General features: G+C 46.3%; 1 protein-coding gene across 1 annotated transcript in view; it reads right to left on the bottom strand.

Annotated features, from left to right (window-relative positions):
* Positions 1 to 15,939, bottom strand: part of LOC121928391 (dynein axonemal heavy chain 2-like) — a 47,748-nt gene that overhangs the window by 21,207 nt on the left and 10,602 nt on the right. The window contains exons 11-29 of the mRNA XM_042463005.1: positions 15,584 to 15,714; positions 14,617 to 14,760; positions 13,767 to 13,934; positions 13,505 to 13,665; positions 12,265 to 12,404; positions 11,644 to 11,791; positions 11,421 to 11,560; positions 9,657 to 9,867; positions 9,449 to 9,565; positions 8,759 to 8,900; positions 5,758 to 5,927; positions 5,468 to 5,584; positions 5,174 to 5,338; positions 4,428 to 4,553; positions 3,984 to 4,132; positions 3,688 to 3,754; positions 2,987 to 3,137; positions 2,630 to 2,778; positions 2,268 to 2,401 (exon numbers count right to left, since the gene is read on the bottom strand). Coding sequence (XP_042318939.1) covers positions 2,268 to 2,401; positions 2,630 to 2,778; positions 2,987 to 3,137; positions 3,688 to 3,754; positions 3,984 to 4,132; positions 4,428 to 4,553; positions 5,174 to 5,338; positions 5,468 to 5,584; positions 5,758 to 5,927; positions 8,759 to 8,900; positions 9,449 to 9,565; positions 9,657 to 9,867; positions 11,421 to 11,560; positions 11,644 to 11,791; positions 12,265 to 12,404; positions 13,505 to 13,665; positions 13,767 to 13,934; positions 14,617 to 14,760; positions 15,584 to 15,714 — 2,730 coding nt within the window. The remainder of the gene's footprint in view (positions 1 to 2,267; positions 2,402 to 2,629; positions 2,779 to 2,986; positions 3,138 to 3,687; positions 3,755 to 3,983; positions 4,133 to 4,427; positions 4,554 to 5,173; positions 5,339 to 5,467; positions 5,585 to 5,757; positions 5,928 to 8,758; positions 8,901 to 9,448; positions 9,566 to 9,656; positions 9,868 to 11,420; positions 11,561 to 11,643; positions 11,792 to 12,264; positions 12,405 to 13,504; positions 13,666 to 13,766; positions 13,935 to 14,616; positions 14,761 to 15,583; positions 15,715 to 15,939) is intronic.

The raw sequence follows: 15,939 nt of genomic DNA, 5'->3' as shown, positions 1-15,939 counted from the left end.
CCCTCCATAACTGTCATCTTTCGGCCGGTGAGGGAGAGAACAGGCTGGCTCAGTGTCCGAGGCTAGCCTGAAGGAAGGACACTCCGCCCTCCATAACTGTCATCTTTCGGCCGGTGAGGGAGAGAACAGGCTGGCTCAGTGTCCGAGGCTAGCCTGAAGGAAGGACACTCTGCCCTCCATAACTGTCATCTTTCGGCCGGTGAGGGAGTTCACCAGGCAGGTCCAGCTCCATCAGGGCCAGCCTGGAAGAAGGAAGAGCCCTCCCTCAAATCCATCTGCCTTGGTCCAGGCCTCAGAGGGAGAGAAGAACCACTGGACCTCATCCCCTTTCCCTCCATCATTCCCTTCTCCTTTTGTTTCGTGTCTTTTAGATTGTAAGCCTAATTGTCTGATTATAAATATTATTGTAAGCCGCCCTGAGAGCCATTAGGGCTGAAGGGCGGGATATAAATACTTAAATAAATAAATAAACATCTAGAAGGCAATGCCATAATCACAAAAAGTCAACACGGGTTTCAAAGAAAGAAGTCATGCCAGACAAATCTAATCTCTTTCTTTGATAAAATTACTAGCTTGGTAGATGAAGGGAATGCTGTGGATATCGTATATCTTGATTTCAGTAAGGCTTTTGACAGGGTTCCCCATGACATTCTTGTAAACAAGCTTATAAAATGTGGGATAGACAAGGCAACTGTTATATGGATTTGTAATTAGTTGATTGACTGAACCTAAAGGGTGCTGAACAATGGCTCCTTTTCATCCTAGAGAGAAGTGACCAGTGGGGTGTCCAGTGGGGCTCTGTCCTGGGCCCAGTGCTATTCAACATCGTTATCAACGACTTGGATGACAGAATTGGAAGCATTCTTATCAAATTTGCAGATGACACCAAATTAGGAGGAGTAGCTAACATTCCAGAGGACAGGATCAACATTCAAGATGACCTGAATAAATTAGAAAGTTGGGCCACAGCTAACAAAATGAATTTCAACAGGGAGAAATGCAAGGTACTGCACTTAGGGCGGAAAAATAAAATGCACAGATATAGGATGGGAGACACATGGCTGAATGAGACAACATGTGAAAGGGATCTGGGAGTCCAAGTAGACCACAAGCTGAACATGAGTGAACACTGTGATGCGGCAGCTAAAAAGGGCAATGCAATTTTAGGCTGCATCAGTAAAAGTATCGTATCTAGATCAAGGGAAGTAATTGTCCCACTCTATTCTGCTTTGGTCAGGCCCCACCTGGAATATTGCGTCTAGTTCTGCGCGCCACAATTCAAAAAGGATGTTGAAAAACTGGAACGTGTCCAAAGGAGGGCAAGTAAAATGGTGAAAGGTCTAGAAACCATGTCCTATGAGGAATGACTTAAAGAGCTGGGGATGTTTAGCCTGGAGAAGAGAAGGTTAAGAGGTGATATGATAGCTCTGTTTAAATACTTGAAGGGATGCCATACTGAGGAGGGAGCTGACTTGTTTTCACTTGCTCCAGAGACTAGGACCTGGAGCAATGGATGCAAGCTACAAGAAAAGAGATTCCACCTCAACATTAGGAAGAACTTCCTGACAGTAAGGGCTGTTCGACAGTGGAACACACTCCCTCAGAGTGTAGTGGAGTCTCCTTCCTTGGAGGTCTTTAAACAGAGGCTGGATGGCCATCTGTTGGGGATGATTTGATTCGGATTTCCTGCATGGTGAGGTTGGACTGGATGGCCCTTGCGGTCTCTTCCAACTGTATTATTCTATGATTCTATGGTTCCATTGCCAAAGCACTCTCACTGTTAAAAAGTTTATTCTAACCCTCAGTCAAAATCTACCCTCCTGTAACTTCAAAGCATTAAACCTGCTACTACCCTCTCAGCTAGCAGAGAACAAACCTGTCATCTCCTCTCTGAGACAACCCTTGAGATATTTAAAGAAGGCCATCATGTCACCCCCTCAGTCTTCTCTTGAGCAAACTGAACAAGCTCAGTTCTTGTATGCTTTGTTCTCTCTCCTTATCATCCATGTTGTCCTTCTCTGAACCTGCTCTGCCTTGCCTATATACTTCTTAAAATAAGGTTCCCAGAACTAAACACAGGACTCCAGGCTTCAAGACTACCACCTCTTGTTCTTGAACCTCAGAAACAACTCTTTTTATTCATTTTTAACCTGGTTTTTCTCCCTCCCAGAGATTTACACCTCTGATGACTTCTCTCAGCATGGCCACTCCTGCTCCCACAACACCAGGAGACCCAAACCCTCACCCTTCCTCCACCCAGCTCTCACCTCAGGATCTCGTCCTCCAGCTCCTTCAGCTTCCTTTTTCCAGCTGCAATGTTGAGCACCAGGTGGTCCTTCTGCTCTTCCAACTCAGGCCTTTCTCTTCGCACCACGATGCCCAGAAGTTGAGACTCCAGTCCCTGAAGAGGTCACGGGGCACATGGGGTGGTTCAGCCCTCTCTGTCCTGCCCCCAGCCGCATTTCTCCCCACAGTTCAGAGCAAAGCTCTCCCTCTTGCCTCCAGGTCACTCCAGCTCCCTCCCCCCAAATCTTCTTTGGTGGGAAATCTCTAGGTTCTGATAGTTTGCCCTTCCCACAGGAGATGAATATGGTTCCCAGCTTTCAAGCCAATGAGCCCAAACCTTTACCTGCTCTTTGACAGCAAAGTTGACAATGGTGGTCTGGGAGGAGGTTTCTGGAGTGTAGTGTGGGTTGGACAGCTTGGTGGTTAGGTAGAAGCGGAATTCAGGGTGGTAATCCACCTCCTTGTCCCCGATCCTTATCAGCAAGCGTCCACCTGCCATACACACATAGGAAGAAAGTCAGAAGCCAGATCTGGCAGAGCTCCATCTGGGCCACGAGGCTTCCTTCCCTCTTGTGCAGGTGCCACCCCCCTCCCTTATTCCTCCCTGTCCCCACTTCGAATGCCCCATAATATAAAGCAGCATTCCATATGTTTCTCCATCTCCTCTCTCCCAAGCAGCAGATGAAAGCCAGAAACTCACCCACTCTGGTGACGGATTTGTTGAGGATGGGGGCCAGTGTCGGGTCAAGCTCCTCTTGCACATTCTTCAGCAGTACTGGAGAGCCATGCCGGATGGCTATCTCTAGGATGCGCAGGTAGTCGGGCATCTGTAAGTCGATGATCTTTAGGCCCTATCAGAAAACAGATGGAGAAACCACAGCAGCATCAACAGTCAGAGCACATCATTCACCCTCCTCTTACATCCTTGCTTTCCTACTAGCTTCCAGAACAAAAACTTCCCTGGCTGTCCAATAAAAAAACACTGGCTCTGACAGCTGGCACAACATTTGTTTTAAAAAATCATTTTGCCTTGAAGCAGAAGAAGATCCTCCCATTGAAAGGGACCAAGCGCAGAGTCCCAGCTACAAAGCAGGTGGGAAGGGTAACCCCTCCTCTTGGGTGACTTCTGGCCAGGGATGAAAGGGAGAAGAGAGCACAAAGAGAGGGCCTACGTCCACTTATTAATCCCAAATCAACTAGATCCTCTGAACTGATGGAAATTTGGTTTGTAAACACTTACATAAGACCCACTGGTTCAGTGGGTCTGAGTTCTAAGTAAGACTAACATTTAGGTTTAGGCCAGAGAAAACAACGCGAACCAGGAGAGGAGGTCAAAGAGATGCCTGTGTGGAGTTATCAAACCCAGACAGGCAAGGTACTGCATGTAGTACCGCTACTTACTTTCTTTAATTCCATATTCTTGATCCATTTTGTGGCCTGGCCCTGGGGGTCAATCATCAGAGGCCACCTGGGAAAGACCAAAAGCAAAAGGAAGATGGGCATTGGCATTGCAGCCACACTGAGGCCTTGTCAGCTTCTTCCAGAAGTCACTTTTGGACAGACTGGTGATTCCTTGAACTTTCAAAGAAAGGGTCAGGAGGTGATCCAAAAGCGTTGGCCCAGGGCTCTGGAGTGGGTCAGGATGTGTGACTGAAAAGCCTTTTGGGACCTCAGCCATATCACAGACTAGAACTCACCGGTTGCCTCGAGTGACAATGATCCCATTCTCTGTAGAGAAGTTATCTGATGGCAGCCCTTGGATATTCCATGTGCGCACCACCGTTGGGTTGCTGAGGAAGCTGTCACACGTGAAGTAAGGGGAGCAGGGCACTTGAAGCTCACGGATCTGCAGGCACAGGCACAGAACAGCAAAGAAGTTGGTTGGCCCTGAACTGCCTTGCTTTCCCTTCCTTTGCTGAGGGAGGTCATGTGCTGGATTCAACCTCCTGGTTGCTACCCAGTAGACCCCCTGAGAAGTAGGTTATGCTTCTCAGCCTAACACCACTCGGGCCCTGTGGAGTGCCATTCCAGAAGCCACAGCAAGCCTTTAAAAAAAAAAAAATCCAAGTCCCTCCTCCAACGCAGTGCCAGTAAGAAGGAAGAGGGAGGCTGCCCTCTCAGGAAAGGTAAGTAAAACTCACCTGCTTGATCCAGATGTGAGAAACAAGCTCTTCCCGGTAATTCGACAAGAAGGGCCCCATGTAGGATAGAAATGCTGCTGCCACAAGGCAGTCACCCACCAAGTAGCCCAGGTCTTCCTCAAGGCCCTACCAGAAAGAAGGACATCAGAGACAGGAAGAAGAAGGGGAGACACACACACACACACACACACACACACACACACAGGTGGGCGAAGCTACCACCAAAAAGTTTTCCCTACCAAGTTTTGAAGTTATCTGCATAGGCGCAGAATAACCCATTTGTGTGTATTCACAGAAACCATGAAGAAGAACCGGGCTGCACTTTTTCTCAGGGAAAACACTGTCTCTTAGCACCAAGGGCCCTCTATTGTGAAGCCCTCCAGGGCACTTGAAACCTCCTCCCTCTCCGCTCTTGCCTCCTTTTCTCTGGGCACAGTGTCCTTCACCCTTCCAACAAGTGAAAACAGTTCAAGTCTTCCCTCATCCTCGATTGTCAGACTGTGCCAGCCAAAAGCAGACTCACATTCTAGGAAACACTTATGTGGTGCTGAATATAGCTCATAAAGATTGCATTTCTGGGTTGCAGCTCCTAGAATTCCCCAGCCAGCTTATTCTGGGAGATGCAGTCCAAAAAACTAATTTTGCCAAGTTCTGGTGAAAGGATAGCCTGTACATTCCACACCTGACTTTGTTGAGCACAGTAGAAGAGGAGGGGGAGAGATACAGGGTTGAGGATTAGACCCTACCTTGAGGGTTTCTTCCCACCGGATCTTCTCTCCAGCTAGGCCCGACACCAGTTTGTCCGCCCGGTCCAGCTTGATCTCCATCTCTTCTGACTTCCTGCGTAGCTCCTCTTTCTGTGCCAGCTTCTCCTCATACTCTCTCTTGAGCATCTCCAGTTTTTCAGCCACCTGAGCAGGGATGAGGGCAGAGAAGAATTCTGAAGAGTGAGACCCCCACCCTGAAGTCTCTAATGGGGAAGGATGTCCAAAAGACCTTTACCAATTCATACTCCTATATCATTCTCCCAAAAGACTGACCTCCCGGAGCCTCTCTTGGGCCTCGGCCTGGGCAGCCTGCTTCTCTGCCAGCTGGGCCAGGGCAGCATTCATCCGAATACGCTTGGGCTCTACCACTCGGTAAATACGACCATACATCTAGAAGGAAGAGAAGACAAAAAAATGAAGTGAAATTTGCAAAGGGGGAGGCAAAATGGTCTCCCATGTCTTGACCACCCCCCATCAGCCCAGAATGCTCAGCTCCTCCTCCTCTTGGTGTCATATTCCCTGTCATGGAAATCCTTTCTCCCAAATTGGGACTCTTGGCTCACCTCCATAGCTCGCACCCACATACAGAGGGACTTGGCGGCCAACGAGACCCGTCCGATGATGTCCGGCTGGAAGTCCGGCTGTGAGCAGTAAGCACTGATCTTCTTGAGCACTTTATCGGAAATGTTATCCTTGTCGAAGTAGACTAGTTGCTTAATGAAGTTAGGCTCACCTGGAATAGCAAGGCTGTGGTCAGAGAAACCATACAGAGCAAAAACAATCTGGTTGGACCTAATCGGAACCAAGTTTCTTCTTATCCAGCATCCTTTCCTCCCAGATCATTAAAAAGAGAGTCTGTGAACATCTAGAAAGCAATGCCATGATCACAAAAAGTCAACACGGGTTTCAGAGAAAGAAGTCATGCCAGACAAATCTTATCTCATTCTTTGATAAAGTTACCAGCTTGTTAGATGAAGGGAACGCTGTGGATATAATATATCTTGATTTCAGTAAGGCCTTTGACAAAGTTCCCCATGACATTCTTGCAAACAAGCTTGTAAAATGTGGGCTAGACAAGGCAACTGTTACATGGATTTGTAATTGGTTGACTGGCCGAACCCAAAGGGTGCTCAACAATGGCTCCTTTTCATCCTGGAGCATGGGGTCCCACAGGGCTCTGTCCTGGGTCCAGTACTGTTGAACATCTTTATCAATGACTTGGAGGAAAAAATTGGGGGAATACTTATCAAATTAGCAGATGACACCAAATTAGGAGGAATAGCTAATACTCCAGAGGACAGGATCAACATTCAAAATGACCTGAATAGACTAGAAAGCCGGGCTAACAAAATGAACTTCAGTAGGGAGAAATGTATGGTACTGCACTTAGGGAGGAAAAATGAAATGCACAGATACAGGATGGGAGACACCTGGCTTAAGGAGACAACATGTGAAAGGGATCTAGGAGTCCAAGTAGACCACAAGTTGAACATGAGTCAACAGTGCGATGCGGCAGCTAACAAGGCCAATGCGATTTTAGCCTGCATCAATAGAAGTATAGTGTCTAGATGAAGGGAAGTAATAGTGCCACTATATTCTGCTCTGGTCAGGCCCCACCTGGAATATTGTGTCCAGTTCTGGGCGCCACAATTCAAAAAGGACATTGAGAAACTAGAGTGTGTCCAAAGGAGGGCGACTAAAATGGCGAAGGGTCTTGAAACCATGTCCTATGAGGAACGACTTAGGGAGCTGGATATGTTTAGCCTGGAGAAAAGAAGGTTAAGAGGTGATATAATAGCCCTGTTTAAATATTTAAAGGGATGTCATATTGAGGAGGGAGCAAGCTTGTTTTCTGTGCTCCAGAGAATAGGACCCGGAGCAATGGATGCAAGCTGCAGGAAAAGAGATTCCACCTCAACATTAGGAGGGACTTCCTGACAGTAAGAGCTGTTCGACAGTGGAACAAACTCCTTCCCCGGAGTGTAGTGGAGTCTCCCTCCTTGGAGATCTTTAAGCAGAGGCTGGATGGCCATCTGTTGGGGATGCTTTGATTATGATTTCCTGCATGGCAGGGGGTTGGACTGGAGGGCCCTTGTGGTCTCTTCCAACTCTATCATTCTATGATTCTAGATTAGCCAGTCAATTGACTCCAAAAAGTCTCCATGTGAGACTGAAAGGCAATTTCCCTCCAATCTAGCTAGTAGCTTCCTTTCTGGGGGAAATAGCTTTAGTGGGGTAAGGAATTTCACTGGTACAGTGACACAGGTGAGTGTCATCTCCCCACTACTCTTCCCTCACTGTGGGCAAGATGCTCAAGTTTTAGAGGGCTTTCTCTCAGTCCTCCTGCTATTACAGGCATGTCTGGAAAGGACACAAGAGAGAGCTTTCCTGGTGGCTGCTCCCAGGATGTGGAATTCCCTTACACAAATGCATCTGAGGAAATAGACTTCAGTTACGAAAGCACATACTGCCAACTTCTTTCTTTCAGTTAGTCTCAAAGGTGCTACAAGATCTTTCTACATACATCTCACAAAAGTTTAGTTGCCTCCTCCCCCTGCTCTCTTTCAGCCAGCATACAGAGACCCTTTTATTTAGGCAAGCCTTTAGCCACTAATTTCTTGTGGCTTTTGTTTTTGTTTTTTTTATTACATTGCAAATGTGTTTTAAAGTGTTTTAAAGTTTGTGTTTTTAATAGTATAGTTGTTTGGGGTTTTATTAAACTTTTTTACTAATAGGATTTTTTTAGTGGTACTGTGTTTCAATCTGTTGTATTGGCAGGTGACTTGAAGGTACATACACATGATATAAACTATGAGTCAGATCAGGGCCTTCAACATTCTTCATTGTTAAAGAAATACTGAAGACATGTTAAAAGTGTATCATCTGGTTCAGGGGTCCATTTACATCTTAATGACACTTGCCTCCTATCCTTCCAGAGGCAGGTGAAGCCTTTAAAAAAAATTCAAGGGGCCTTTGAGAACTGACTGCACATGAGGAAGGACACTTTAATAATGTGCCAGATTGTCTGTATTGTTTTTTTTTTCAATTGCTTTCAATTCTACTGATAGTTTAATTCTATTTTAACTTTAATGTGATGTGAACATTTATCAGTATTTAACTTTCACAATATGCCTTGAGTTCCAGGCCTTGAAAAATACAGGATAAAAATAAATATGAGCCAGCATGGTGTAGCAGTTTTGGTGTTGGCCTAGAACACTGGGAGACCAGGGTTCAAATCCCCGCTCAGCCGTGGAAACCCACTGGCTGATCTTGGGCAAGTCATACTCTCTCAGCCTTAGAGGATGGCAATGGCAAACCCCCTCTGAAAAAATCTTCCCAAGAAATCCACTTGCTTATTTACTTAAAATTTCTCTAGAATAGCCCCTGAAAAAAGGCCAATTGATGACAAGGCCAAAACACATCGGGCTTTTTTTTTAAATTGACCATTGCACTGCACATGGGACTATGTCTCCTTTCATTCTTCCACCAAGAAATCCATATTCCAGGCGTGCCATAAATCAGAGTTGACTAGGAGACATATAACAAGAAACTAAATGTAGTTACCCAGCTGCTTCTTGGCTTCTGCCCACGTGGGTTCATTCCCTCGCAAGATCATGACAGCTTGCATAACAGTCTCCACCAAGGTGGGAGGGCGGCCGTATGACTTGATCTCAGTCAAGTCCTTTTTGTTCAGTGATTCCAAAGCCTGGGCAGATGGAAAGACACAGGACCCGTTAGGAGAGACTGTCCCCAGCAGTTGGATGAGACAAAGCATGAACACTGGAAGAAAGTCCTTGACCTTGGTGACCAACCTTGCCAAAACCAAAAACCACCAAACCCACCCAGCCAGTAGGAACTGTGAAGTGACAAGGAGGGGTATGAGGCATCTGTCAGGATCAAGTGGAGGGTGCAGCTGGCCTAGGATAACCAGACAGATAAATCATAGCCCTTTGGACTTCTCTGTTTTGATAGTGGATTTATGGAACTAATACATTTTTGAAAGAGATTTTTTAAAAAGTGCTGTAAGTCCTGTTAGATATTTAATAAAATGCAGCTCCAGCATTCAAAAAAAAACCAAAAAAAAAAAAAAAAAAAAAAAGACCTATGGGGTGATGTTGAGAAATTCCTTTTCTTTTTCTTCTTTTTTGGACATTGCTGGCGAGGGCATTCTCGGAGCTATAATCTAAAAAAGTAGCTTTTCCAATCTCCATGTTCTCCAGAGCTGCTCTGTGGCAGCTCTCCACACCCGTCTACCTTCACGGCCTCTTCCAGAGCAGGTAGGGCCTCCTCCAAGTCCTTCTGAGCATTGTCAGCCAATAATTTGCACTTGATCTCCTCGGCAGCAATCTTCTCACTGTTTGCAGTCACTGTCTGTGGGGAGACGGGAAAGAGGAGCATTGTGAGGACCACAAGCCTACCACTAGCACAACTACAAACAGGGAACCCAGCCTCAGCCGCTCACCTTCTGCTGCTCATCAGCCTCTCGCTTCTGCTGGACAATGATGACCAGATATTCCTCACACTGCTTCTGAAATTCTGCAACCTTCTTCCGAGCCTCCTCCAGCTCCAGCGTCATCACCTCCACTTTCTCACGAGTCTCGTCGATTTTGAAGAGACCATTGGAGAGCTTGTTGGCTTGGTCTGACAGCTCTTTCCGCTTCTCTGCTAGGAGCCTGCACAGAGGGAAGAAGAGGAAGGCTTGTTTCTCCAGGAACATTTCACACAAACCTCTTAGAAAGAAGAGGAGCTCTGAAGCCAGATAAGACTGAAGCCCTTATTGAGTCCAACTTTATGTTCCTAGAGATGCCTTGGGAAAAGCAATGAACAGGAGATGAGTGTAACCAAGGGGTGGCAACTGTAGAGGAGGCCGGAGCCAATTCGTGCCCTGTGCTTCCCCCCATGGGCCTCGCTGTTGGGCTTTGTCATGTCACTTTTGGCTGGTTTTTTAGGCAATCTTTGGCTGATTATTTCTGGGCTTTGAGGGGTTTAGGCATGCTCTTATGAATGGGAGAAATAAATTGCTCAAAATGTTGTTGTTTTTTAATTGTTTTGACCAGTTTGGGATGAAAAAATGCCTGAAGATCAGCACACATTTTTATTTTTTATTTTTAAAAATGTTGGAATATTTTTGGGATTGCCAGGAGCATCGGGGCCATAAAAAGGGAGCCAGAGATCACTATTTCCTCATCTCTTGCTCATCTGTTCCCCAAGGATTTCTACACAAACCAGATCAGTGACAGTGCTCTGCCTAAAAATGGCTTTCCACCAGCAAATAATGCCACTTACAGCAATGTTTGGAATCACTTCTTATCTCCTATATGATATAACTAAAATCACTTACTTGCATTCATTTATTTGGATGTAACATGTAATATTTATTTATGTGGGAAACCCAACAGATTTATTTAAGTACATTAGAATAGTCATGATGAATCAGTACCTAATCTAACACTCTGTTCTTACAGTGCATCATTTTATATACATTTTATATACCTTGTGTTCCTTCCATCTTTTCTTCAAAGTAAAACAAACAAACAAACCCAAATTTATAATCTTTTTCCTAAGGGAGATGATCTAGCTCTTTGATAATGCTAGTTGCCCTTCCTGCACCTTTTCCAACTCTTTGTTGTTGTTGTTGTGTGCCTTCAAGACATTTTTGACTTATGGCGATCCTAAAGTGAAGCTATCATGGGATTTTCTTGACAAGATTTGTTTAAAGGGGTTTGCCGTTGCCATCTTCTGAGGCTGAGAGATTGTGACTTGCCCATTGTCACCCAGTGGGTTTTATGGATGAACTGGGAATTGAACCCTAGTCTGCAGAGTTGTAGTCCAATGCTCAAACCACAACACTCAAACCTCTACACCTGCTGAGATGGATTCTCAAAGGACCCTGCAGACGAAAGACTGGAGAGTCAAGCAAAAATCCCCCTAAATCCACTTTCTCAACCCAATCCCACAGCAGAAGTGGAAACACAGTATCTCTGAGCCTCCCACTCAGAGACAGTCTGGTATGTCACTACATCTGATGGTACTGAGGGATGAGATAGTATCAGCAGGGCCACATTTCCCGTCTCTCTCTCTCCTAGGAAATAGGTTCTATCAAAGAAGTGCCAGTACCATGTCCATGTCTGGAGCTATTTTTCAGTCAGCAAGCTCCCCCTGGCATAGTTCTAAAACATTCTGCCTGGCCACTTCCCTGAAGATATCAAAAGAGAGAGGCACATACTTCTTGTAGCCAGAGACTAGCTCCAGGTAGTTGGTAGGGGTGACATAATTATGGCGCCGAAGTTCCAGCATCATCTTCTTCGAGTACCTGGCCACAGACCAGTGCATGGTGACAAAGATTTTAGCCACTCGCTTTTGCATCTAGACAGGAGGAAGAAGAAGAGCATCAGGAAGGAGCAAAACCTTGGTAGCAGAGAATTCAAAAGATGCTCTGTGCCCCTCACCGTATCTAGACTTCCCCGCTCCACGCTTCCCAGGTCAACGCCCTCCAAGTACTTCTCTGCCACCTCCAGCAGTGCCTCCTTGGGCCATTCAGAGAACCAGTCTATGGTGGTGCAGTTCACCAGGGCAGGGTACTGGCGAATCCAGTTCCTAAGGCAAAGGAGTGGAATTTATACATAGCTGTGTTAGTCTGTAATATCAGTTTGCAAAGGGATGTTGTAGTACCTTTGAGACTAACTGAACGATAGACATGTAGCATAGGCTTTCATAGACTTAGGTCTACTTCCTCAGACACATGGAGTGAACTGGTATCCTGGAAGGACCTTTATAATCAGACTGCATGAACAGCCATAGAATGGAGAGAGGCCCTGAAGTGTTGCGCACTCAGCACCTCTGCATTCTCTTTTAATTCCTTCCTTCTCCCTGTCTCTCATTCTTTGTTTTGCCCTTTGTGACTTCAGCTAGGCTTATCACTTTGCACTGGGTCATTTTCTCCTTCTTTCCTACTAGACCAGCACCATTTTGTCAACACTTTCCCGCTTTAAGCCACTCGTGTCCACCAGGGGTCACTGTTGCTCCAAGCAAAACCTACTGGCTTGCTGTCTAGACAGAAACTGGGTTACCTGAAAGGATCACCCACGGGGCTCAGGCACAGCACAACATGGAGGTTGTTCCGCACCCGTTCAATGAGGTAGGCAAAGAGACTGTCTTGGCTTTCCTGGATGCCCTCTTTTCGAGCCGCATCAATGATGTTGTTTTGGATCTGGTAAGAAAAAGAGCATTTGTGAGAAAGAGGCTAGATTGGGCTTGAATGCTCCGCAGAGAAACAACGGCGAGGCAGAACTTAAGGATGGCTAGAGGCAATGAAGGGACAACCCCAACTTTGGAAGTGCTCCCCATCTCCCCATGGGGGAACTCACAAGCATTTCATGGGCCACAAGCAAAGCAGTGGGAAGAGCCAGCACTCACTCGATAGTGGCAAAGATCCCCACGGTTTCACCTAGAGGTGAACACTGTGTGGTCCTCCAGATGTTTAGCTACAACCCCCAGAAGGAACAGCTACTGTGCATCCACAAGGTTCCAGGCTCAAACCTTGGTATCTCCAGATCTTCAGTAAGGAAGGAAGGAAAATCCTCTTTTTGCGAGAGGCTTTGTGATGCCAATGGGAGGAAGCCTGGACTGGGCTAGACTGACCATGAATCTGATCCAAGATAAAGCAGCTTTGTCTAATTTTTTACAAGTGAGATGGAAATACCAGGGCAAGAGGGAAAGGGAGGCTCATACTTGCCTAGAAACTTTACTCCTTAAGCCTTGGTGTGCAGTGGAGATGGCTACTATCACTAAAGAGCTTCAAGAACTCTGCACATCCCCAGAGTGTGCAACTCATCCACTTTTTCATGTTTCCCAGAGTTCAGTACTGATGTGGAAAAGAGACTCCAGGGCTGGGCCACAGATTCCCAAGGCCAGCATAGGCAGCCTTGGACCGAGTCGAAGATCCAAAGGTATAACAGGGTTTTCCCCCTACATCTCTGGGTCTGGGCCAAGGCATATCTTTTTGGAACCAAGTGTGGCCCTCTAGCATGTTTTTACTGCAGTACTTCTGGGTTGACAAATTATGCACTCTCTGCACAGAACTTGGAGAAGTACATTTCCAGAACACAACTCCCAGAATTCTCCCATCCAAGATGGCTGTAGGCAAATAAAAAAAATTCAAAATGTCTTGGACATAGAGGCACCATTTGAAATCACTGAAAGGAGGAGACAAAGTCCAGGAAGGAGATGGTATGAAGTGGGGATATATGACTCCCACTGCTCCCCCACCTACTTGGTCATTCCAGAGACACAAAACACACACACACACACCTCCTCAAATTCATCTGGCTTGTAGAGGTTGGGCACCTCCCCAGAGCTGAGGATGTTGTTGATGTCCTCCAGGAAGCACTCATCTGCAATCTGGGTGTCCACAAAGAGGAAGGTAGTGGGCTTCAGGTCTACTCCTGTCTGACGGTAGAGCTTCTTGACATCTGTGACAAAGAAGAGACAGTAAGGGCCACTCAAAGGAGAAGCCACATAGGAGTGGGTTTACAACTTGGGTCCTAGAGTTTAAACAAGAGCACATCCTTACCTTCCCTGAATTCTTGTTTCCGATATTGCCTGGAGACCTCGATCTGGAAGGTGTAGTATTCGCAGATGGATGAGGCCAAGCGTGCCAGGCTCTGGCGCCCACTGCCTCCAATGCCCACCAGCAGCATGTTCCCTCGTGGCTGACTGATCACCCGGACAATACGGGTTACTGCAGGGGAAAAAAGCACTAGGTAGGCACAATGGAAGCAGAATGGGGTACCAAGTTGTGTGCCCCAGACAATGGTTTTTTTGTACAATAACCACAGCTTGATAAAGTCCCAAGTCCCCCAGACAGCATGGCCAGTAGCTGTGCTGGATGAGTTGTATTGCAAGTTGTAGCCCACTGTAAGTAATGCTTTCAAGCTCTAGCCTCATTCGCTTAGGGTATTTCCATACTGTAGAAATAAAACAGTTTAACAGTACTTTAGCTGCCATGACTCTGTGCTACAGAATCCTGGCATCTGTAGTTTGGTGAGGTGCCTGAGCTCTTTGATAGACCAGGCTGAATACCTCACCAAACCACAAAACCTAGGATTCCACAGGACAGATGCATGACAGTTGATGTGGTGTCAAATTGGCCTACTTCTGCAGTGTGGAAGAGCGTCAAGCTTAATAGTCGTTTTCCCTTTGTAACCCCCCCAGGTTTTTCTACTGCTCCTTCCATCTTTTGTCTTGCCATGGGAAAATTGTGAAAACACCAGCTTAGTGGCTTTTGACTGTAAGTGCTGGGAAGTATCTTCCAGAAAGGATCCCCAAGGCAAAGATGTTCCGTATCATTTCCAGACCACATTGTATCCCACCCAGATGGAAATCATTCTGTAACATCCAGCACTGTAACTCTACACACTCACTGTGTTCAATTGCATCACGGAAAAGCACCAGTCTCATGGGCACCATGCCCGGCGTCCGGTTGTAATCACCCAGTGCACGCTCCATCTCTGCCTTCAGGACACCCATGTCTGTCAGGTCTTCGTACACATTGCGCATGAAGTCCCCTGGAGAGAACAATCACCCCAAGTCCCCAGTGAGCTTTCCTTCCATCCTCCCAGTGCTCCGGTCATTCAGCTTTTTATACCCACTCCTCTAGAACCAGAGGCAGAAAGCCCTGAGAGCCAAGAACATCCTGTAACTCCCTTCTCCTTAAACTGGAACTAGTGGAATATGCTTAACAACACTTAAATTAATTATTACACAGCAATATTTTTGACCTGATCAATCAACTACATGCAAAACCAACATCTAAGTGTTTGGTATGTTTTGAAGGTTTCTCAACCCATTATGACCAAACCTAATATTTTATACTTAGGCTGATCTGTCCAGGCATTTTTGTGCAAGTTCAGAATAGATCAGCAAACTTTGGGGTTTTTTTGGGGGGATGGGGATGGGGGGGGAAATAGATGGTTTGGGACAATTTTGCATAGAGCCTGGCAGGAAATAAACATGAAGGATTGTCAGTGCTGTTGTTATTGTTATGTGCCTTGAAGTTGAACATATGGCAACTCCATCCTAGGTTTTTCTTGGCCATTTATTCAGAGGAGGGTTGCCATTGCCTTCCCCCAAATGGTTTCCATTCTTGAGCAGGGATTTGAATGTTGGTCTCCAGGAGTCCTAATCCAGCACTCAAACCACTTCACCCGGCTTTCTCCCACTGTAGTTGCTACGGCTCCCAAACTTTGATTTCCTTGAAATCATAATCCCAATTATCCACATCAGCCTGGATAAACAATGGGCATATTTCTTAGGCGTAAAAACTGTGTCTTGAATGTCATGTGTAGGGAAAAAAGGATACAAATTCTACAAACAGCAGCAGGTACAAACCAAAGATGGGGGAGCGCTTGTTGGGACAGAGGTTGTGAAAGGTCAGGTCAAAGAATGAGCCCAGCTTCTCACTCAAGAGGACCACAAAGGCCTCCATGTCTGCAGCATCCACCAGACGGTCAGAGAAAACCCTGGAGCAGAGGAGAAAGAATCCATGTGTTCTGGGGCTTGCAGGTACCCATTTCAATACATACATTGCTAGAGGCCTCTGTGTGCACCTGGTCCCATGGAAAGCAAGCCAATAGCCTCAAGGACAGAGAAGAGGCTCCTAGGAAAAGCAGGATCCACTCATCCACAGCCCTTCTTTCTCCCTATAGGCAATCCAGAACCATGACCACCTACAAACTGCTCTAGTT

Source organism: Sceloporus undulatus, chromosome 4, assembly GCF_019175285.1.
Source record: "Sceloporus undulatus isolate JIND9_A2432 ecotype Alabama chromosome 4, SceUnd_v1.1, whole genome shotgun sequence".
In the NCBI taxonomy this organism is placed as follows: Eukaryota; Metazoa; Chordata; class Lepidosauria; order Squamata; family Phrynosomatidae; genus Sceloporus; species Sceloporus undulatus.
The sequence above is the reverse complement of the archived record's forward strand: the minus strand, read 5'-3'. Positions and strand labels throughout refer to the sequence as shown.